General features: G+C 39.6%; 1 protein-coding gene across 2 annotated transcripts in view; it reads left to right on the plus strand.

Annotated features, from left to right (window-relative positions):
• FBLN1 (fibulin 1) overlaps positions 1-24,156 on the plus strand; it is an 83,718-nt gene that overhangs the window by 35,312 nt on the left and 24,250 nt on the right. The window contains exons 7-15 of one of the 2 annotated variants that reach the window (XM_065843759.2): positions 1,053-1,190; positions 3,380-3,517; positions 5,902-6,045; positions 6,873-7,001; positions 7,506-7,631; positions 8,352-8,471; positions 9,364-9,495; positions 10,047-10,170; positions 18,964-19,408. In XM_065843759.2, coding sequence (XP_065699831.2) covers positions 1,053-1,190; positions 3,380-3,517; positions 5,902-6,045; positions 6,873-7,001; positions 7,506-7,631; positions 8,352-8,471; positions 9,364-9,495; positions 10,047-10,170; positions 18,964-19,318 — 1,406 coding nt within the window. In that variant the 3' untranslated portion in view covers positions 19,319-19,408. Of the gene's footprint in view, positions 1-1,052; positions 1,191-3,379; positions 3,518-5,901; positions 6,046-6,872; positions 7,002-7,505; positions 7,632-8,351; positions 8,472-9,363; positions 9,496-10,046; positions 10,171-18,963; positions 19,409-24,156 lie in introns of those variants that run through there. The other variant, XM_065843751.2, reaches the window with a different exon arrangement.

The following is a 24,156-nucleotide window of genomic DNA, read 5'->3' on the forward strand; positions in this document are numbered from 1 at the left end:
AGAGGCAGAAGATCTTGCATTTATTGTTGTAACTAAAACAAACAAAAACCTGTTCTCTTTTATGGTAGGTAGTAATTGATGAGGCAGACGAAACAGCAGGATTCTTCAGCTTGTTAAGGACACAACTGATAGAAAGGATGAAAGTTTTAGATATTGTGAGTGTCATGGGAATAGTCAAGGGGGAAGAACGGTTAAGTTTCTCCCAGAAGAAGAACTAAAGGCACATCAAATGAAATGGGCTGGGATAGATCAATGCTTCTGAGCTACTCAGCCTAGACTCCTTTTGTTGCTTACTGAGAGAAACAAGCACTTCAGGGCACAGTTCACCTTGCCTATTTTGCATAGCTATTGTAGGATGAGAAGCATTACTCATCAGGAGTGCCTTTTTCTATTATTTACTGTAAAGGGAGTCTAGTAAGTAACTCAGACAAACCTCAAAATATAAAATAGATCTTGGTGACTGGTCAGATTAATTCTAACCTAGTGTAAGATATAAAAAGGAAGCATTTTTATATTTGCTATATGTGGATGACAAGTATTCTTGCACATTCAAAGAGAAAAAGAAAAAATTTACAAAAGAAGTGTCTATCAGTAGCTGTAAAGCAGAAAGTTGCAGCCTGTGGCTTGGAGAGTCCCTAAGCCATATGTGGGTGGGAGGCAGAGCAAGGGAAGGATTTTTGAAAGCTTGCCTCATTCCTACAGCCACCATAATCATCTGTTGCTGGACTCCATCAGACGATGTTGGCCCTTTGCTCTCACTCAATGCAAGTTCTTCCTCTTCCTTACTTGCAGTGAACCAGCAGTCAGAAGTCCTGTTACCAGTGGGGTCAAAACGCCTTTACTGACTCACACTCTGAGAACAGAGATGAGTAGCCACAATGTGGGTGTGTGAGTCCAAATCCACCCCATTCTTTGTATCCTGATGCTCAAAGTTATGATTGGTTGGAGGTGCGCACACAGCTAGCCTTTGGTCTGATACCTTGCCTGTGATTTCATGTTTCTTATTTACTCTCTTTTTTTCTTCTTTTTTGTAATAATTTTGAATGTTCTAGATATTAATGAGTGTATCACGGGGACACACAGCTGCGGGATTGGACAAACTTGTGTCAATACGTTAGGATCCTTTCGCTGCCAGCGGGACACAAGCTGTGGAACTGGTTATGAGCTAACGGATGACAGTCGTTGCAAAGGTACGTCCTCTGCAGAAGAAACTGAAATCTTCCAGCCTTAAGTAAAACAGGAAAAAAGTACATAGTAACTTCACCCTCTTACTTTTGGTAAATACGCACATAAGCTGCAGTTACACAGTGACATGCAGACAATGCTACTTCTCATGGGACAGTAGTTTTCCACCTGTCACCTTGTAGATACCAGATCAGGCTACCTGTGGACTACTACAAAGACTTCCAGGAGAGATAACTACATTTATTTTACACTGGCAACTTGGCATTGCAAGATAGGAGCTGCTCTGGGGACTGAAACTGTTGATTTTGAAGGCTCAGCACTGACAACACACACATTTTTCTGGTGTTTACTTCTGGCTACCTCTGGTCTGATCCTGTGAATTGGTTGCTGAGTGGAGTGCCTAAGTCTTGCTCCTGGAGCACACCTAGTGGTTTAGTTTCACCTGAAAGAATTGAGTTCGCACACTTCGGAGTGTGAAACGAAGTGTGGCAAGTGGAGTGACAAGGTGGTTCAATTTGACACCACTAAGGTAGATGCATCTTTTAAAAGTGAGCCTTTGTCCTCAGGAGGTTTAAATTTGTTACAAAGGCATTAATTTCTTAATCACAACATTCTTAAGGATTTCAAAATGAAGAAGAGTTAAAAGCACTGTTCTTGACTAGGTGTGTTTGAACAGAAGGGTCAAAGTCTTTTTTTTACTAAAGAAATGGCTGATTTCAAGTTGCGTGTAGCACAAAGTATGTTGTTGTGTGCATCCAAAACTTCACTTGACTTACTGCCTTTGTGGAGATATAAATTAGCAGCAAACTCCATTTTATGTGGAATTGGTTTCCACTAGAGAAAGTCTGTTCCCCCAGAGCTTAGAATTGTTCGTAAACAAGATGGTAATTTCATTCAACTGAGTAAATTAACTCAACCAAAATTCTGGTGAACATTTTATTGTAGGAATTGATCAGTGATGAATAATAGATTGAATAAAAAAGCTGGCAAACAAACTCCAATGCAAAACCTGCAAACCACACAGACAATGTTTTTCAAAGTATCATGGTCTAACTTTGATTCCTTTGAAGTAAAATTTCAGCTGATTTGCATGACATCAAATTTAGGCCAACAAATAGCTTACCAGCAAGTATTAACAATCTTTCTCAGGTGGAAAGAAAGGAGTACGGACAGTAAATTATGCATGCCATTAGTATTATAAATTTCTTATCTGGATAAGATATTTTAATAATGTTAATAATTAATGTTATGTTAGTAATGATGAAAATAGAAAATTAATAATCCTCATGTATGATTTTTAAATGCCAAGTAAAATGACTGAGTTGTGCAACATGTAGGACTGTGCTGAACCCAATTCAGTGTTAACCCATCCTAAACTTGAAATGGGCTCCACAGTCATTGTTTAAGTCTCACAAAGCTCTACAGATAAGAAATTGCATCTGCTGTTGTGTCCACTGCTTAAATGGGAAAGCTGAGGCATCCTATTGCTAGAAAGTTTCTGAATTTTAATATTTTCAGGAGATTTCACCCCACTGCAGGGCAGCAAACATTAAATTTTAGTTGCTTTTGTGTGGACAGGGTTACATTCATGAATGAGGCCTCATTAGCCTTTGTCTGCTTTATCTAAATCATAATTTATTCACAAATATTTGTTGTCTATTCTGAACTGGAATGGAATATTAAAAGAAGAAGAAATCATATTTGTGCGCATTTTAAAGCACAATAATGGAAGGATATTGCAAACCTTAATATGGATGAGAATCAAGGCCAACTAATTCACCAATGAAAGAAGTGAACAATGCCTGCATTGGATCTAAAGTTAAAACTGTACTCGGACATATAATTAAATGTTACTAACTTCAAAGCTGAGCCCATGTGTAAACACACTGCTGAATCAAGGCTGAACACTGTTGAACATGATGGTTCAGGTGCTATATAATAATTTTGAGTCATTTAGGTGTGAGAACTAAATTAACAATGAAATAATTTAAAAACCTTAACTTATTTTACCGTTTTTTACTGAGATTCTGTTTGAGGTGGTAGGTCAGATTGATCCTGGTTTACTGCATTGAATTGCATGAAGATATGCTGAGGATTAATCAGTCTGGTGTTTTTAACTGTGTCTTATGTTTTAAATGTGATGAAAAGGCTTCTGTCAAACTCCTGCTAACAATTTTTTTTTGTGATGTACCAGATATTGACGAATGTGAGACTGGTACTCATAACTGCCCCCCCGATTTTATCTGTCAGAATACTCCAGGATCTTTCCGTTGCCGACCCAAACTACAGTGCATGAATGGGTTTATACAAGATGCGCTAGGCAACTGTATTGGTAAGACACATTCTTATCTCAGTGAAAACTTAGGTGTTGCTTGTGAGATAAGTGGTAGTTTCACTGGGTGAGTTCTGAGCTTCTCAAGTCATTCTTCATGCGCGTATGCATTGCTCTGCTATGTTTTTTTTCTGCTGCTTTAAAGACAGGTTTGGTCCCACAGGTAAGATTTACGGACAAGAACCATTTAAATAAAGACCAGATCTCTATTTTTAATGAGATTTGGTTACTTAGGGCGCTTAGCTGCATTTGAACATTTTCCTTAAGTCTTTGGGTATTTTATCTGAAACAAAACTTGTAAAAAAATTTTGATATGTTCGATCTCCTCCTATCCAAAACGTTTTTGCCAAAGCTTAGTGTAAAAAGCTGTAATTTGTGACTTGCTGTGTAACACACTTTGCCGATATTAGTATGCATGGTTTTACAGGCATGTAGATCTTTCCAGACCTGTCCCCCATTATAGCCTATTGAGAATCTTACTATGAATGAGAATGATGGGCCAGTTATAATACACTGTGGAGAGGAGTTTTATTTTAAAGACTGATTACAATCTGTTGGGCTAATGCCTTGTTTTCAAGACTCCTACAAAACAAAATTATAAACTTCATATAAGTATGTTAGAATTACTGGTTTCCAGCAGACTCTAGATGGAATTGTCTAACGTGACCCACAAATCTATCAGTCATTCCCTTGAGTAGTATTTTCAAGTCTCAACTTAACTTTGAATTCCCCCAGCGGCATAGCGTGTCTTGGACTTGTGGAACTGGCTGAGCGGCAGCAGCTGCCAAGTCAGGCTCATTGTCAGCCCCTCGTTCTCCTGACCACATCGTACCCTGTAGTGCCGAAATCTGACACTGGAAACACTGAGACTGAAAAATAAATTGCAGCTTTTGAAGTGAAAGGGGCCAGTGCTTGTGCACAACAGACCCTTTGAAAACATGTATCTGCCATAGTTAGCACCAGGTGCATGGCAGTTAACAGTTAGCTTGCCTTCCGTGACATGACTAAAGCCACATCAATTTGCGGCAGCAATAGTTATGCCCCGTAAAATGCATTTGCTCAGAACACCTACCAAAATAATTTCACAGTCTGTTTTTACACACTGTGGATCAAATGCTGCCCTATGTTGTGTCAAAGGGAAAAAATTATGAACACCTTCCTGCCTTTCCAGTGTCTTTCTAAGTTGAAAATTTTACACTCTAGTGATGTGGGATAAGCCTGTCTGCAATCTTTCACATTATAGTACATCCTTTCCCCATCTTCAGGCAGCCAGCATTTTGCAAGCTGGATGCTGTGCTTCATACCATACCATACCATACCCATATCCATTACCATTACCATACCCATACCATATCCGTACCATACCGGAAAGTAGTAGCTCTTCAACAGTTAACATCAGCACTGTGTAAAATTATGATAATATCCCAGTGAAACAGTTGGGTAAACTTTAGACAGAGAAGTTACTCACGTGAAGCTGGACTTTGTTAATTGTCATGAGATGCAAGCCCATACACACATAAACAGTGCTGCTCCTGCAAACTGTAAGGTCTCAGTTACATTAACATTTCCAGGTAGCAAAGGCTGCCTCAGTACCTCCTGTAGCCACTGATTCCTGGCTCTGAAACTTCTTTCCCTCAAATGAATAGCACGTGCTCCCCTTGTGTAATAGTGAGTTCTGGACCTTCTTGGCTAGACACACTTCACCAGATCATACTCTAATACAGCTTAGCCTCATCTCATTACATTTTCTGAGATTTTACTTTATACTGGGTTCTTACCAGGCAAAGAATATCTTTGTCACAAAGTGATAAAATGTCCAGTTTGTGAAAAAACAGACATATGTTTGATGGATGTTAAAGGGCTGCATAGTCTTGTGAGTACATAATTCACATTCTTATGTGTTTACATGGACAGCTTACCAGGAGAAGGTATTCACAGAGAATACCTGTGAGCAGTAGTTTATCTCTCTAAAAATGGGGTCAGCTACTACCTCTGTGAGCACATACTACCAAATAAATAGCTCATTCACTGTGAGCCACAGACTGCAGCATAGCTGTTTGAGCTGATGAACTGAATTGTTGATCATCTCTTCATATGTTTAGGGGAGACTTTCAAAGGCTTTTGAACAAAAGCAAGTTCTGTACCCAATTTCCTCTGCTTTTCAGTGGGACCTGGGCCTCTCGTACCTCTCCCAGTCTTCACCCTCGACCCTAATGCTTATTATCAGTGAAGCTAGAAGGCACAAATAGTTTTATTCTCCCATAGGCAGAACTTTGAAGGATTACATCAGGATGTAATCCTCTGAAGAATTACATTAGGAAAGCATCTTAGCTTAAACATCTCCAGGCAGCAGATAGTTACTCTGACTTCTTGTGCTCTTGTAGATATCAATGAGTGCTTGAGCACCAACATGCCATGCCCAGCTGGACAAATCTGTATTAACACTGATGGCTCGTATACCTGCCAGCGAATCTCACCCAGCTGTGGCCGAGGTTATCATCTCAATGAAGATGGAACAAGATGTGTGGGTAAGTAACAGTCTGGAAGAAAAAATGGTTTGAAGAAAATAAATCACATCTGTTGTTTATGTTTACCAGTTTCACCACGTTTTTCCCATTTCCACAGTCAATTCTTCTCCCTGTTCTTTCGCTTGTGGCAGTCACAACAAGTGAATAATGACAAGGATCCACACTTTGTCCTTCATGTATCTCATGAAACCCTAAATTCTGAGAAGAGGAAAAATCATAATCACCTCCCAAAAATGACATTGTCTGTGACTATATCAGTGTATTGGAACAGTGCTGTGTAGTCTCAAATCCCCCCAATACAGAGGTATAACACAAGGCCCACTTAATGTCCCACAGAAGCTATTCAAGTAATGGTGAAAGGCATATATGCCTTTGGCTGGCTTTTAACTAAAGTACTTATTGCAAAAATAAATATTTTTTGCATGTGTTTTCAATTTTTTGTAAGTGGCTGATCAAAGCACTACTGTCTGTGGGAGACCCAGGCATCTCCCACCAGCTGAAGATCTGACCCATAAATACAGAGTGTCCATAATAAAACAATTTTGCACCTGATTTCCTCCGAAGATTGTCTGATTTCCTGATATATTTTCCCTCTTAAGTCCATCAACATTAACAGGACACCTGAGAGAGAACCTGTTTAAATAAGAATAGTTTGGATCTGTGACTCTGATCTTCTTGTGGAAGCTGAGAGCTAGATCAAAATCTTGCTCTCTGTTTCAGAACACTTTATACCTACTAGAGAACACAGAAATATGTTAACGTGTTGCTCTTCTCTCAACTTGCGTGCTCAGAAGTGTACTTTCAATCACTTTCCTTCTTTTTTTCAGATGTGGATGAGTGCTCATCCTCTAATCAGCCTTGTGGAGAAGGACATGTTTGTATAAATGCCCCAGGCAATTACCGTTGTGAATGCAAATCTGGCTACTCTTTTGATGTCATCAGTAGAACTTGTATTGGTAAGTTACACCTATCAGCTTAAATACGTGCAGCTATGGCATTTCAAAAAACGATCCAGTGTAAAGAATGTTATTGGTCTCTGCATAACCTCTTTCATCTGAATGTAAAATTGACTACTGTACTGTTCGTATAAAACTAATACTGTATTAAAGAGATGCTGATACTTCAAAGGAAGCTGTATTAGTATTGTCAACATGTTATCTGTTATCCTGTTAAAAGGTAAGGTTATGAGAGTGCATGTAATTGTTTTCTGTGATACTTTTATATGCACTTACAGCAAAACATTCCTTTCGGAGATCAAAGAACGTTCTTCTTTATAGATCTAATTAAATTATGCAATGGGGTGCTTCTAATTGAGCATTTCGAACAAGTTCTTCCCTCTCCAGTATGAAATTTAGATCTGGAAAATAAAAATCAAACTGGTATGACCACGTTCTTGTCCAGGCTACTACTGCAGTGGAGCCAGCCAATACACAGACCTCTCTATATATTTATCATTTCAGACATCAATGAATGCAGACGCTATCCAGGCCGCCTTTGTGCTCACAAGTGCGAGAATACTCCTGGTTCCTATTACTGCACGTGTACCATGGGATTCAAACTTTCAACTGATGGCAGGTCATGTGAAGGTATGGCTGTCATATGCTTTGGTCATATAGCATGAGATACAGCCGATTGTTGTTTAGCTATTTTCATTTGATTGTAGCTTGTAAGACTGCACTAGAATAGCATAAGTGCGCCATCCCTGGAGACATTGAAGGCCAGGCTGGATGGGGGTCTGAGCAACCTGATCTGATTGAAGATGTCCCTGCTCATGGCATGGATGTTGGACTAGGTGACCTTTGGATCCCTTCCAACCCAAACTGTTCTATGATTCTATGAAATCAACCCAGTGTGGTCTCTTTGATTACAAGAATGATGTTATGATTAATCAAGGTCTCTGTAGCCCACAGTTCCAATATCTTGCCCTTTGACTGGATCACGCAGAGTTGTATTGTCTGTGTTTACTGTATTTTGAAGGGTGATTCAGCTAGATCAGATTCAAGACCTTCAAAACCAGCTTTGCTGATTTCCAGATATAAAAATCCAAGTGTGGGCCTAAAGACTCCTTCCAAGTCACATAGCTTGAAGGACAGTGGGAAATAACAGCAGTGTAGATTAACATACACCGCCAGACCCCATTGAGAGTAATACACCCAAAGCCTCCTATTTCCAGCTTACTTAGTGACATGCATACCATCCTTTTTTTATTAAAAAAATTGTCTTCCGAACTTTTGCCTTAGTCTTGTAATATAATTGACAAATCTAACACGACATTTGGGGTTCAGGTGTATAATTTTGCATTTCAGATTTAAATGAGTGTGAGAGCAGCCCCTGTAGTCAAGAGTGTGCCAATGTGTATGGTTCCTATCAGTGTTACTGCCGCCGTGGCTTTCAACTCAGTGACATAGATGGGATTTCATGTGAAGGTAAGCATTATTGTTTTGCAGATGGAGGGTGAGTGAACATTTCTTATTCTCACCATAACATACATGAACAGCTTTATGTACCTGTAATGGTTTTGTTTTAACATTTTGTTCTCTTTGGTATTTTCCTATGAAACTGTGAAATTCTATTTGTGAAGATTCCCACTGATGTCCTAGTCTAGAAATATTTCTGCTTGTGTGGTGTTACTTTTGCTGTTTACACTGAATTGTAGCATGGCATACTTTTGGAACTTGCCAGAAATGTGGTGTGTATTGTTGTTGTTTTTGTTTGTTTCTTTATTTGTTTGTTTTCCTGAGGAACTAACAGAATTTTTAGTCTTCAGCAGGTGAAGATGCAAACACATTTATATGTCACTTATGTAATATATAATATTGCTGGGTAGTATTTTATATATCTTTTTTTTTTTTTTTGGCTGTTTCTGAACAAATGTGTAAGTAGCTTTTCCTCAAACATAAGGAGGACATGGGTGTGACCTCATGGACGTGATCCTAAATTTGGACTTTAGTCTCTAGGACTTACTAGACTTACTTGGGCAGAACACTTCATCTCAATTTCCTTTTTGTAAGAACAAGGATAAAAGTATTCATCTCCCTCCCTTTTGTAAAGTACTATGATACATGTCACTGTGAAGTGCTTGCTCTTATCCATTTCATTTGTCTCTTGGGCCCTGATTGCTTTTTGTTTTCTTCACACTTCCATGTATTCCTAACAGCTTTTGTTGACTAGGGCCACCCCTATCTGATGATCTTTTTCCTTGCCCGGCAATTAGAATCATGAAATCGTGTTTTGAAGCTCACAGCAGGAATACGGTACATGTGCACTCGATTGAATGGCATGAACACATAGTAAACTAGTGGTGTTTCATTCTTGCAGATATTGATGAATGTGCTTTACCTACTGGAGGGCATATCTGTTCCTTTCGATGTATTAATATTCCTGGGAGCTTTCAGTGTACTTGTCCCTCCACTGGTTACAGGTTGGCACCCAATGCACGCAACTGCCAAGGTAAGTTCAATAACTGCAGGGAGACCTAACTTGGTTGTGGACGTCTGAAAAGTTCTAACAAGTTTTTAAGTTAAAAAAAAAAAAGGCTTTCCTATAGCATTATAGGTAAACCAATAAACATCAGCTCGAAATCTGAAAAAAAAATATTTTATGTTAAATATACAGGAAATCTCTCTTACAAACTATAGAATGCAGTAGAGAGTATTTTTATAACATTATTAAATAATTACAACAAATTCTGAAGATGAAGATTTCTATTGTGAAATGGTATGGGTTAGTTTAGCCATTGAAGGGAAATATCATGCTGTAAGCATTTCAGCAAATATTTACATCTTGTCCACTTAGTGGCACTGCTGCTCTTCCTTTGCCTGTTCTTTCCCGTTAGTTTTCTTCTTTTTTTTTTTGTTCTTCTGCCCTCCTCTTCCAATACTGTAGTAACGTGTAATTGCTCCCCAAGTTCTGTAGTACTTGATAAGATACTTTCATCATCTGGCATCTACAAGTAGAGGAAAGGCATGTGTTTAATCCACTCACCTTTTTCCATTTGGCAGATATTGATGAGTGTGTTGCAGAAAGCCATAACTGCTCTTTCAATGAGACCTGCTTTAACATCCAGGGAGGCTTTCGCTGTCTGTCTTTGGAGTGCCCAGAAAATTACCGCAAGTCAGGAGATACGTAAGTGCTTTCTTTTTCAAGATTGAACAGATTTTTGGTTACATGATCTCCTTTATGCCATGCCACTGCTAACCGAATACATAACAGATTCTCACAAATGTGTGCGTTGTTGATAGGCCTACCCCATGTTTTGCACACACAGGTCTGGTCCCTTTCTCATACTCCTGTTTCAGTCTAAGAAAAAGGTATTCCCTTAAAAAATGCCATGTGTCAGTGGTTTCCATCATAGTGATCTCTAGGGCCATAAGCTGATGTTCTCTCTCTGGCTACTTTGCAGGCAACCTGTTAGGAGGGTTCAAAATTCAGCTTCAAAATTCTTGAGTTTTACTTTCTTTCACACATAGTGTTTCCTTACTATTAGACTCCAATAAAAGAGTTTGTTTTAGCTCCCTATCTTAAGTCTTACCGGTGCTGTTGCAAAGTATCACAAGAATGTCTTACTTCTAGTACTATTTCACCTCTGGTAAAAAGGCTGAGAATTCTCACAAGGGTGGTGTGTTGGCTGCTGTCCATATTTATGTCTTAACCTAGCTCAGAGAAAGTCCGTGCATTATGGTGTTGAAAATATGAGATATAGGTATGGGAGGAGGAGCAGCTGTCAGCTCATTTATACCCATCAAATGGTGCTAGCAGCATGGAGAATTGTTGCAAAATTTCAGTCGCATAGCTAGAGTTTATGGCTGATGCAGGTGACTGCTTTTCCTCCCACCTGGCGCTTTATGGCCCCCTGTACTCCAGAGGTTCATCTGAAGGCTGCTCTCTGGCCTATACCCAGGTAAGTGTGTGCTCAACCAACTGGGGAGGAAAGCTGATAAATCAGGTTGGTCATCAGCCTGCTATTGCTTTTCACAATCAGCGTTCATATGCCCACCATCTCTTAAATAAAATTGAGTACTCTCTGCCTTCTCTGTAGAGTGAAGGTAATGCTGATCTTCATCAGAGGGGTTAGTTATTATGGATAGTTTCCATGTAAACCTTAAGCTTTGAAATGCCATGTAAGTGGCATAGCAGATATATTTGATCAAAATGCTGTAGGGAAAGTTCATGGTATAAAACCAGATATTTGTAAAATATGCTTGTATTCTGAGAAGTGTCAGTAGTAATTAAATTTTAAATTGTCACATCAACAAATAAGCAGTGCCTTGTGATGCAGATGTTGTATTTATTTGTATATTGTGGGTTCACTGTATCCTAATTAAAAAAAAAAAGTCATTTGCGGTGGGCCACTTAGCAGAATTAGCAGACTTCTACTTTTATGGACATCACTGGGTTGCAAAGTTCAGTTTATAAAATATGCATAATACACACACATTCCACATCATTTTCTTTCTTATCTATATTTTTATGTATGTGTTGAAATTAATGGCCATTTGGGATGTGAGGGATCTTTTTGGGAAGTAGTAGAATGTCTGAATTGTTTTTCTGTGTCTGGGTTGCTGGGGCTCTGTAATGGCTTACTCTGCCTAACTCAAACAAACTCATAAGGAGGGATTCTTGTGATATGCTAGGGCTATAATTAGGCTATGAGTCAGACACAAATCCTGTAGCTGCTCAGTGAAGTTCTAATTATTTTAATTCCTTGAGTTATTATCTTGTTGGATTTATTAGGTTTTCCCCTCTCAACAGCTACAGACATAGTTACTAAATTTATTGTCAAAAATGTGTTTGTATAAACCACAGAGAATGTGAGTTCATTATCTGTATTGCAAAAAGTCCAGGTTAGTTCAGTGGGGAGACAGGTACCCTCATAGTTAGGCAGTATATGAGTATTATACCGACATGCTAGGATCAGGGTTTATGTATTGGGTTACCTAGTGCCCACTGGTTTAATAGAACAAGTCTTTAGCACCCTTCTTACATCCAAACTAATTTACATATTCTTGAATCATTTATTTTTGGCATCTATAACCCAGCATAGCTGATAGCTGGCATATGTTCATTAGCTTTTGCATGATAATGACATTAAATTACTTTTTCACCAAACCTTGTGCCAGGACTTAAAAATCAAAATAGTTGACTTCTCGTAACATCATATCTATTGGAGATACCATTTTCCTCTCCTTTTTATTCAAAACACAATCCAGTTTCACCACCTTGGCATATTATAAGAAAGACAACACAGTTTCCATTCACATCAAGTTGACACTTCATGGGACTTTTTTACCCTGTTCTCCAATATTTTCTTTAGAACACCTATATTTTAATAGGTCTCAGTTCTGCAAATTCAAGTTTGTTCATTCTTATTTTTCCTTGAATACCTTACATATAGGCAACAGCCCTCAGTAATCCAGAAGCTTCCTTAACCAATACCTTTAAGTCAGAGATTTTTTTGCATGGTGGCCATTGCAGTGGTGATTGTCATCAGGTGAAGTAATCACAGAATCATCCCATGCTACAGGCTGAAAGCTCAGGATGCTGTTATAGATACTCTGAGCTTCAGGAGGAAACAGGCTGTGTAACCTTCCTCAAAGACCAGCATGGTGCTTGACATGGTCCAATCCTTAATGGTAACAATTTTATTGAAGGTCTCATCTCTTTTGCTTAAATTCTGCATTTTCCTTGATCAGCCTGTAGGCTTGGTATTTTTCCAAGGAAAATTAAGATCTACTGCTACTCACAATAGGATTGGACTTGCTGCACTGGCTTGCCAAACACTTTTTTGTTTTCAAATTGCATAACAATTAAATTCTCTTTATGTGACACTGAAGTCTAACATTTGTAATATTTAAGCCAAGAAAAACAGTAGAAAAGATAAAGAAGTAGATATGGCAGCATGCCAGAAATGTGTGCTGCACTGAGCCAGATTGGGAAATACTTATATATTCTAGACATGTCTGTGTATTATTAAGGTTGCCTTTCATTTCTCATTATTAGGACCTGGTTTTGACTGCTTAGAATTTTGCCAAAACGTAACCAACGACTGAAATTTTACATGCTAGGTGTGTGACTCAGGCTCAAGTTTTGGCAAATTTCAGCCAAAGCAGTTCTCCCATTTCGAAGAACAGGGGTAAGGAGGGCCATGTCGTTCTGTGTGTTTGACATTTTGGTGATTTTTTTTTTTTTCCCCCCCCCCCCCCCCTTTAAAGAGTTTGCTGTCCTGTTTTGGAGCAGAAATCTGAAATTTGTTAGGAGATCACTTTTGCATTTTTCTCATCCTCAACAAAAACCTCTGAAATTGCTGAAATTACAAACTTTGTAAAATTGCAGTTGGCATTTTTTAACGAACCTTAAGATATGAGGCCTTCAATAGATAATCTTAATTCACCCCTGTAAGCCAAAACAGAATCAGGTCTACCTAGTGTATTTCTGAGAGTTGTTTATTTAACTTTTGCTTCGAGTCCTTGAATGATAAGGGTTTCTTAGCCTCAGTGGCAGCCTGTCTTTGTGTTTGACTGTCTTCCTCAGTGCAATTTGATTCCTATCAGTAGAGAGGTCCTTATTTTTCAGCATCAAACAATTCTCTTCTGATTTAGCATACCCGAGCTTCTTAAGAGAACTGAGCTTGCTCAACTTTGAGAAGGCTTAGGGGAGACCTCATCACCATGTTCCAGTATTTAAAGGGTGGCTACAAAGAAGACAGATATTCCCTTTTTACAAGGAGTCACATGGAAAAGAGGAGGGATAAGAAGTGCAAGTTAGTCCTGGGGACAGTCTGGACACAAGAAGGAAATTTTCAGGATGAGAACAATCAGCCATTGAAATAATCTCCCCAGGGAAGTGGTGGGTTCCCCACCATTGGACACTTCTAATATTCAGCTGGACAGGGTGCCGGCCCATCTTGTCTAGACTGTGCATTTTGCCAAGAAAAGTTAGACCATATGATCCCTGTGGTCCTTTCAAACCTGATATTCTATGATTTTATTATTAAAATGTGCAGATACCAACTCCACAGACTGAGCCTGCTCCCACATATGGCCTCAGGAAAGAAGCCCAATCTTCCCTATAATGTCAGCTCGTATGTGTCCTGGGCCGGTGCTGCTGGTTCTGATGACCCCACAGCCTGTTTCTTCTGTGCTTTCAAAGACCACCCAGACTCCCTGGATAAGAAAGCTGTTTCTAGCATGGGTGAGAGTGGAGCCAACTCGGTAAGAAGGAAAGGTGCACTTAGGGATAAGGAGGCTGAATGCAGGGAGGGAAGGATCTGAAGGTATGACCAGGTGAAGAGAATTAATGTGGAAGACGCTTGAGGGGTAGAAGGTAAAATTGTGTAAACCAATTTAGAGACAAGGGGGAAACCAACCGCAGGAGTCAGAAGCTTATGTTTAAGGGTGATTGATGCCAGATTGGGATGAAGACCATCAGAGCAAGGAATAATTTGGGATGGCTGCACAAAGATACTGAGGGAAGGGGTGTATGCTTTGGGAATAGGGCTGTGAGGTGGAAACTGAGAGAACCAAGGGTCAGCCAGGAGAGGATGGAGCAAGAAGAGGAGGATTGGCACTGGCTGAGCAGACAGTCCTGATGCCAAATGTTTGAGTGAGCAAGAAGGGCAGTAGGCAAGGAAAGGGGCTATGAAGGAGCTAGGTCGGGAAAGACAGATGAAAGAGACAAGGACAGGACATAAAGGCGCAATGCTGAGGGCAAAATGGAAACTGGGTCTGTCTCTTCTGTGGTTTGGAAACTCCTTGAGACTTTCCAGCTCCAGTCAGGACGAACATGCAGAGTGTTTGTCCATCCTGTCTACTGTGCTGCTGTATAGCGTATTCCCACCTGAGCCTGAAGTGGAACTCCAGATTCTCCTCCGGTTAAGAAATATCTTTGAGAACCAACCATCAGTTGGTTTCATTTCCTTCAAGTTCTGGTCTGTTTAAGACAAAAACCACCTTCACAGCTACTCTATTAATGGAAATGTAGAGGTTCACAATGTGGTGCTACAGCCTGGCTGATGGCTCATCTGTGCCATAAGGTGTGATGCAACCTCTTGAAAAGAAATACACATTGATGATAGCGTAAGCGAGTGCCTTTGTAGTAGATTGTGTTCTAGGAGGTTTGGAAGATTGTTGCAACTCTGGAAATCTACAGGGTAGAATTTCATATATTTGTGGTGTGTATAGTTTAGCAATAATACTTGGTTAGTCATTCAGCATTGTGAGATGGTTTCCCTGTATGAAGTAAATTGCAAAGCCATAAATCCTGCTAAAAAGTTCTTTTCCCTTCAGTGCATGAAGAATTATTGTGTACCACTCAGCACCTTTGGGCACAAGAGAATAAATTGCCTATGTACCACAAGAGAAACAGGCTCAGAAATTAACAGAAGGGAAGACAGAAAATATTTTCTCCTCATTTCTGTGAGGAAATGCACTCATTCTCTAAAATGGAATTTCTCTGGTTTTGATAGTTTTATTTTCCTTTATGAGTAACCAACATTTGGCTACTCAGTGAAATTCAAAACGAGTAATTCTTTGAAACCTGCATTTTAGCCACGTACGCCTAAGACAAGAGAGTATTAAGTGAGCTAAAATGATCAGGAGTGAATTCAGGAGTAAGCATTTAGCAGCATTACATGCTTATTTTTTGAGCCTGTGAGCCTAATTGCAGAGGTTTGCAAAGATGTATTTAAAAGCACCTCACTGCAAAGTGGTGCATGTTTCGCTTGGGCTCTGTGCTGGGTTTCTCTGGTGGCATCATGCTGCTTCCTCAGCCCTCCCCTTCTCTGGTTGGGTCCCCTGTGCTCTCTCCCACAGCGACACAGCGCGGTGGCAGGACACGGTGGCTGTACAGCCAGCTCATCCCTCCTGAGATGCCACAGAACTGGAGCAGCACCTGAGGTCTTGGGCTGCTCACACACTAGCAGTGGGCTGTTGGATTTCCCCCACCGTTTGATTTTTCTTTTGCCCACTGAAGGGAAACATTTAAATAAGATCTAGAGAGTACACTGGGATTTAAAGACTCATTGCTTCTTGCCTTTGTGGTGTGTGACCCCAGGGTGAACTCTGGTTCTTGAAGGCAATAATATTCTCTATCTCTCCTTTGCGGTTATTTGATGGAACAATTAGTGCACATTAACTAAACCTATAGTGAAGTGTATAGTGTGCACCACCAAAGAATAAGATAAAAGATTATGAATTTTGAATAATTCTAACTCCTAGCCACAGGCACATCTGTCTCCACAAGTAACATTCTGAATCAGCAGAATGTCCTTTTTCAAATCTTAGGAAGCTGTGAGCTTTGGTTTTTTTGTTCTCTTAAAATTCTGGCTGTTATTATAAAATGCATTTTATTTTTATAAAGAAATAAATAATGGCACCTTTATGAGCATGTAAGTGCTTCCAAAAATATTTACATGAAGAAAACACTTCCAACTAAGAAATTAACTGCCTCGACTTGCTTCATGATTTCAGCAAAACCAAGTAGCCTCATGTTTTCAACAAAACCAAGTAATTATTCTTAGTGGAGTTATTGATGACATTTCAGAAAAGAATGCAGAACTCACTATGCCTGAAAATATTCCAAGAGTATCCACACCTAATTAGCTGGCCATCCTGTGAAGACTTGTGTGTGCTCTTTACACACATGAATAAAATTAAGAATGCAGTTAAGTCTTCAAAGAATTGCTTTGTACTTTCATTTGCAAGTGGTATTAAAAGAAAATATAGAACACATTAACTGAAGTACTGACGGTGCTTTTAACTACTCTTTTTGAAAATGCTTATTTTGCATATAATGAGAAGTTCCTGAATTCAGGTCACCGTGCACTGGCAATGAGGTAGTGCTTGCTTATGAGCCACAGTTCTGTTGATACCAGATACTGCTGATAGGACCTCAGTTTTATATGTCAAAATAATATAAATGAAATGGGCCTCAGATTTCCTTGAGGTAGTAAGATGCAAACCTTGCTTTCATATTGGTGCTTTTCATAGTAAAGAAATGAATAAATAGTTTAGGTTGCAAAACCTCAGCCTGTGGACTGAATATTGCTTTGCAGTGGAGAGACTCTTGTACATAATTGTATCAATTAATTCATACTTGTGCATGAGGCAAGTTTGGAGCTAAATATGCAACCTGATCACCCCCAAACTTTGCAAAGTCAACATCCAGCTGAGATCGTCATGTCTACCTCTACTTCCGTGCAAGTAGAAGATCTTCAGATACCAACTCTAACGTAGTGATTTGGGCATATCTTTAATCTGAAATTCGTATAAACTTGCCTTGTACGCAATTCTTTAAACATTTCTCAAACCCACCACATATCATGACACGTCAGATCTTCATTAATGTGGTCGTAGACTACAGCATTCTTTAACAACAGTGACTTTAATGCCCATACCTGTCTGTGACATATTTTACAGGAAAACTTCGCTTTTCTCAGTAACAGACAGGGGGAATCATAGAATCATTTCCATCAGATGAGACCCTCAGGATTATCGAGTGCAACCATAACCTAACCTAACTCTGGCACTAAACCATGTGCCTAAGAACCTCGTCTAAACACCTTTTAAATACCTCCAGGGATGGTGACTCCACCACTTCCCTGGGCAGCCTGTTCCAGTGCCTGACAACCCTTTCCGGGAAGAATTTTTTCCTAATATCCAATCTAAACCTCCACTGGCACAACTCGTGGCCATTTCCTTTTGGCCTATCACTTGCTACTTGGGAGAAGAGACCAACACCCTCCATGCTACAACCTCCTTTCAGGGAGTTGTAGACAGCGATAAGGTCTCCCCTCAGCCTCCTTTTCTCCAGGCTGAACAGCCCCAGTTCCCTCAGCCGCTCCTCATCAGACTTGTGCTCCAGGCCCCTCACCAGCTTCCTCACCCTCCTCTGCATTCTTGCTGGTACCTCAATGTCCTTCTTATGATGAGGGGCCCAAAACTGAGCACAGAATTCAAGATGCAGCCTCACCGGTGCTGAGTGCAGTGGCACAATCACTTCTCTAGTCCTGCTGGCCACACTATTCTCGATACAAGCCAAGATTAATCCCTCCATCCAGATGATGATTTCTAGTGCCGATGTTCATTGTTCCCTTTAAGCCTGTACAGGTGTTCTCTTTCTAGTTTCCTGGATTTGTCGCTATAATAGAGTGCCTAGTGATAAGGGAAGGAAAGAACAACTTTCTTACTCACCAGCATCATTCCTGCAACTCAACGCTGAGGAAGAATGGACTGAATGTGTAGGGCATATACTGGAGACATCAGGCCATTGGATCTTGTTTCCAGTGCTTCCCTAGGTGTATGTTAGACTGACTCAGGCTGGTTCTCCTGGCGGCACAGAGAAATACCGTGCCAGACCAGAAGGAAGCTTTGTCTTCAAATCAAATAAACCTTAACATACAGGCAGTGTTGGAAATAAGTTTTACGTTCCTTTGTATGGTGTCAGACGATGAACATGCACAGCGCAGTATCTAGAGTGCCTCTTCTCTCTCAGGAAGACCAACTCCTTATACATTTGTGGTTTTCAGAATACTTTGCTCAGTCTTAAAATCCAGCCAGGTATCACAAGTAGGACACAGTCAACTCACTGACCACTTAGGATCTCTTATTTTATTTAAAATATGTCTAGTCAACAAAAGAATAGAAGTGGGGGGGAGGGATGGGCAAAGCATCATCTATGCCTGCAAAGAAAGGGCAACACTTCTGAAAATGGCAACACTTCTCCAAAAGCACCAGCTATAGATAAGTTCATCCTTATTTAATAAATGTCCATTTGCAATATGACTGAGGTGCCAGGCGGAAGAATGGATATAGTATACAAGTCAGCATATCTTTTCCCAACCCCACTGCCCTTGCTCTCCTGTCACGCTTGCTAAATGTACGCTAATCTTCCTCTTGTCTTGTGTTCTCACTTTTCTTGCAGTCGCTGTGAGCGCTTGCCTTGTAATGAAAATAAGGAGTGCCAGAGCCTGCCTCTGAGAATAACCTACTATCACCTCTCTTTTCCTACCAACATTCAAGTACCCACCGACATTTTCCGCATGGGCCCTTCCAATGCTGTCCCTGGGGATAAAATTCTGCTGTCCATCATCAGCGGGAACGAGGAGGGTTTTTTCACCACAAAAAAAGTGAACAACCACAGTGGCATTGTGGTCATGCAGCGGCAAATCACAGAGCCCAGAGACCTTCTTCTGACAATTCAAATGCAACTTTCCCGCCATGGAACTGTCAACACGTTTATTGCCAAACTTTTAATCTTTGTCTCTGCACAGCTTTGATCCCTGACTTACAGGCATCATTGGCTACTTCTTCTCTTCTAAGAGTAGCTTTTTTCCCCCCAATTTTAATAAAGTTTTAGTTCATCTGTTGCATGCTGCACTTGTATTTTATTTGCTATCATCATTACCGTTCTTCACTTTCCCCTGTCATTGAAGGTCTCAATTTGGGGAGATTCTTATGTGTACTCTGCATCATTATAAAAAGTAGAAACTCGTGTCCAAGAGCTTATTATCTGAATATACCGAGCACTGAAAACTGTTAATTTATTTCACACAGTAGTGGAGTTGGTCTCATTGGAGGATAACACAGCTGTATATGCTTAGACCTAAATTTTCAAAACAAAATAGGTACATAATTTGATCTATCTCAACTGAGACATCTTTAGAGAGTTTTATCATTTAGGGGGCAAATACTGTGCATAACTTAAGCCCTTAGGACCTCAGAGGTGCCCTGGCACACAAGTCACTTTGAAAGTGTGGAGCCAGGTTCTCAAGCTGCACTAGTTATCATTGCTCTGTTGCAGCCAGTGAGCTTCTGCTGATTTCCACCAGCTGCAGCTCACAGTTCTAACTTTTAAGGATGGTACAAAAGACAATCTGTTCTAAAGAACATTTATTTTTGAGATTTTTCATCTTCTTTTCTGTGGAATTTCCACTGAGTTGAAAAATGAATGATGGGAAAACAGCAATGAACTCCTTAACAGCATTGAGCTTGTAGAAGAGAGCTCCTGTTTATTTCACAGGCTATATCCTGAGATGTGCCTACAGGAACTTGAAAATATCTTGAAAAAGATATTTAATCAGTCTCATGACACTTTTCTCTCTCCAACTTCAATATCAAAAGTGATATATTTTTAACTGTAAAGACTTTACCCACCACCACCAAGAAAAACTCCAACCAACCCCTGGCAGCCCTGAAAGGTCAGCCAGAATTCCAATATCCAAATCTTTCTTCCTTCTATGACTTTCTTCTTTTACTTCTATGCGATCAAGAATAAAGTAGACAATACAACTGGAATTTCTTTGTTATGTGAGCTGGAAGATTTATTTTACTCTTCAGTCCTTGTACTGATGAATATTAAAATCTCAGTCCCAGGGTTGTGATCTCAAAATGAATGTTCTTTTACACCATCCTGGGCTCAGATACCTCTGCTGTCCAGTACATAGGCAGAATAGTCTACAGATAAATGAGGAATAATTCATGTGAATACACATATAAAAAATGCCTGACTGTATAAATACAGACAGCACAGGCAAGGTACAAGGTTAGAATCTGGGAACCTTCTAAACCAAGATCACAAGCCTTAATCACTTGAACACGAGGAATTACTCTATTAGCTGTATCAGCTGCGGGCTCTCAGGCTCGTCATCAGCCAAGGATGGGATTGGGGCATGATCGCAGCACTGCCAGAGCATTACATGGTCCCTAAGGCAGAGTTTACCCCAGCTGGCTGACAGGAGTTCAAGTCTCAGGAGGAATGCCAATGTTTAATAAGTCTGTTGACATGTACTTATAAAAGCTGCCAGAAGTTGCCAGTGGGGATAGAGCCCCAGCTTTAAATATTGAAAGCACAAGCCCATGCTACTTGAGCTAATGGGGTTTCTTACCTCCATAGAAGATGCTTGTATATAAACGCCCTCTGGCTACCAGTTCATTATGAGGCTGTAATTAAGTAGGATAAAGATTCAAAAATAAAATTCATTTTTGCAAGCATTAATATATACTTTTTTGGCAGGAAAAGAAGGGAATGTGAGAATTTGGCCCTCAGTATTGTAAAATGCTACCACATCAATTTCATTCAGCAAGTAATTCAAGAACATGGAGCTCAGATGCTTTAATGCTGCAGTGTAGCTGGAACATTCGAGAACATGTATTCAATTGTTTAACACCATTTATGCACATGTTTTTTTCCAAATGAAAGTGAAACGACAGCTCCTGGTCCACGGAACTTACTAATTGAATCCGACAGAGTACATGAAAAGGAATGATATCAGGACCCAAGAAGAATGAATAAAATATATTCAGGAAAGATTATTTCCAGAATAATCAGAGCAACTGAGCTGTTTCATAACATTTTTCTCTTTTAAATTAAAAAGGCCTGGAGGAGGTACCAGCTGCAAAGCTGAAGTTTTTGTTAGAGAGGGCAAACCTGAAGGAAAGATTTGAATAAAGTACGTTCACAGCACTTAGAAAGAAATCTTTGTCAGTCAGTCCCCACTATAGGAGGACATGAGCAAAAAGGAAAATGTCAGCTAATCAGAAGATCAAATTCAAAGATGATGTGTAAGGATAAAATAAAAAGTATTTTGAGACCAGAGCACATCACTAATGGCAAATATCAGGATTTGAAATAGATGCTAGTTGTCAAAGAAATTGTTCCAGAAGATGTGTGAATATGGGCTGTCGAAGCAATGGGAGAACAATTAGAATGGATATCATAAGAAAGGGGATCAGAGAATTAATATTTAGACGGGGGAAAAAGAAAGCGCAAACTCAAGTTTAGGAGTGTGGATAGAGGATGAAAAAATTAAAAAGGTTATGGGATTTTTAAGAAGAGAGACAAACGGTGCAAAGAAATAGAACTGACACAAATGTTTATCTGTCACATGTATAGGTACAGGCTGGATGGACCTAGAAACTAGTTTTAGCTAGGAACTAACACAAATCATTTGTGATCACTGTGATCCTCCATTTCTATGTGCAAGATATCTAATTCATGTCAGAATGCTTTGCTCTAGTGAATCAGAAGAGAGAATTATGAATATAAATCTTAGGACTTAATCTTAAACACTTAGGACTTAATCTTAAACAAATTCATGGCTTTGTTGGATGAGAATTTCAGAAATGTTTGCATATGTCAGTGTTGTTCCAGCCAAAGTTGAGAGTAAAGCTCCCTTTCTTTCCCAAGAAAGAGCAAAGGCAGACCAATACTGAATGCTTCAGACATTCCCACCACAATGTTTTTATGTACAAACTCTATTGTCTAAATACAGCTGTGAAAATTTAGGATGCTGTATGTATTGTATCAGTACTTCATTAGTAATAATGTCCCAAAATGAGTTATGCAAGCTACTGTTTATTGGTGTTCCTAAAGCCTGTAGATGATACCATAGTTATTATTTATGTGTTATATAACACAAGGAGAAAAGCTTTTTCGGAATTCGTAAACACTTTCTTGGAAGTAAAACCAGTCTGACTTGGCTGTTGTGACCCCAGCTCTGCAGGATCTTAAGGAAAGATGCAGTATTTGTATGGCTGTATATTATAGATGTAAATGTCTACTAAACTCCGCTATACAGAGTAAGGAAGAAAAAAGGGAGGGAAGGAAACAAACACAAATTACATACATTTTGCCTCATTTCTATTTGTTACATATTATGAAGTAGACTATTTTACACTGGAATTAGACTATGTAATTTATCTGATCCTTATTTCACAGATGCGATGGTCAGCTAGATAGGAGTCCTTTCTTAATTTGGCAGCTGAGATTTAAAATAAGGGGATGGAATCTATTATCATACGTCAGACTATTATCTCCATATATCCAGAATTAATTTCTTCTAAAATGACCAGCATGAGGCATTTCAGCAGAAAGCGCATTCTATTCCCTGTGAGATGTCTAAGAAAAGGTGAAATTTTGTACCCACATAATGGTAGGAAGTAAAAGGTCTCTCCTGGCCTGTATCTCCTGGCTAGTCTCAAAACATCAACTACGGAGTGAGAATAACAAGCCAGACTCAGCTGGTGTAAATTAACCCAGCTTCACTGCCTTCCTGTGGACTATGCCTGTTCACATCTGTTGAAGCATGATTTCCTTAATGTTGATTCATGTTTTCTCTTTTATCTTTATTTTAGCTTCATGCAATATCAGCATGTTTGGCTTTGTTGTCTTTGATGAGCAAATGTGGGTAGCATATAATAAGAAGTTACTGATGTATTTATTATTAATAGAGCCATAAAGTCCCTTTGAACATCTGAAAAAAGATGGCTTGTAGGTGTGGACTTGGGTAACACATTTTGAAAAGAGCAAGAACAATTTGTTTCTAGAGGCATTTGACAGACTAAAGCTTCCATTTTTGTTCCCCTTTTACTCAGTGAATTTTTCTTCCTTTTAATCTTTGTAATTCCACTCTCTCTCTTGCCCTTCCCCCCCGCGCCCCAACATTGCAGTCTTGTCTTTTTTTTTTCCACTTAGAAATATGAAGAAATGGGCAGGTCAAAGTTGAGATCATTTGTGGGGCTTAGTCACAATGTAAGTCCCAGCATAGCCCTTTCATCTCTCATGAATACAGACTGGGTATTGTGTGAAGTTCTTGAACTGTAAGTGACTTTAAATTCACTCTAGTGGACAAGGGTGAGAAGAAGTCATTTAACTTTTAATAGACTTTCAAGGACGAATGAGCAGCTGGTTGAGATGGAATATGAAATGACTCTTACCATTTCCCTAAACCCAGAATTCAATCTTTGAGGTTTCAAATAATGTGGTTAACTTTTTTTCCTCCCCGAGTTTCCATTTCACCATTCCTCTCTCCTCTTCCTCCTTAGATGGGAAGGGGGTGTGTGGAAAAAAAAAAAGACTTAAGAGAGGCTCTTCTGGCTCTTGCTGCACTGAAAATCATGAAATAAAGTTGGCCCTTCAGATATTTCTTGCCGGATTTCCAGAATAGAAACAATTGTTTCTGCTTTATATGACTGATATTGCATGGAGTAAAAAAAGACTTGTGCAAATAAGTGTAGCTCCACTGAAACTGGTGGGACCACACCAGGGCATTGCAGCTGAGGATCTGGGCCTAGTTGTTTCATCCTGTTTGTACTTGGAAAGAGACTTTGCATGGCA

Source organism: Patagioenas fasciata, chromosome 1, assembly GCF_037038585.1.
Source record: "Patagioenas fasciata isolate bPatFas1 chromosome 1, bPatFas1.hap1, whole genome shotgun sequence".
NCBI classification, from domain to species: domain Eukaryota; kingdom Metazoa; phylum Chordata; class Aves; order Columbiformes; family Columbidae; genus Patagioenas; species Patagioenas fasciata.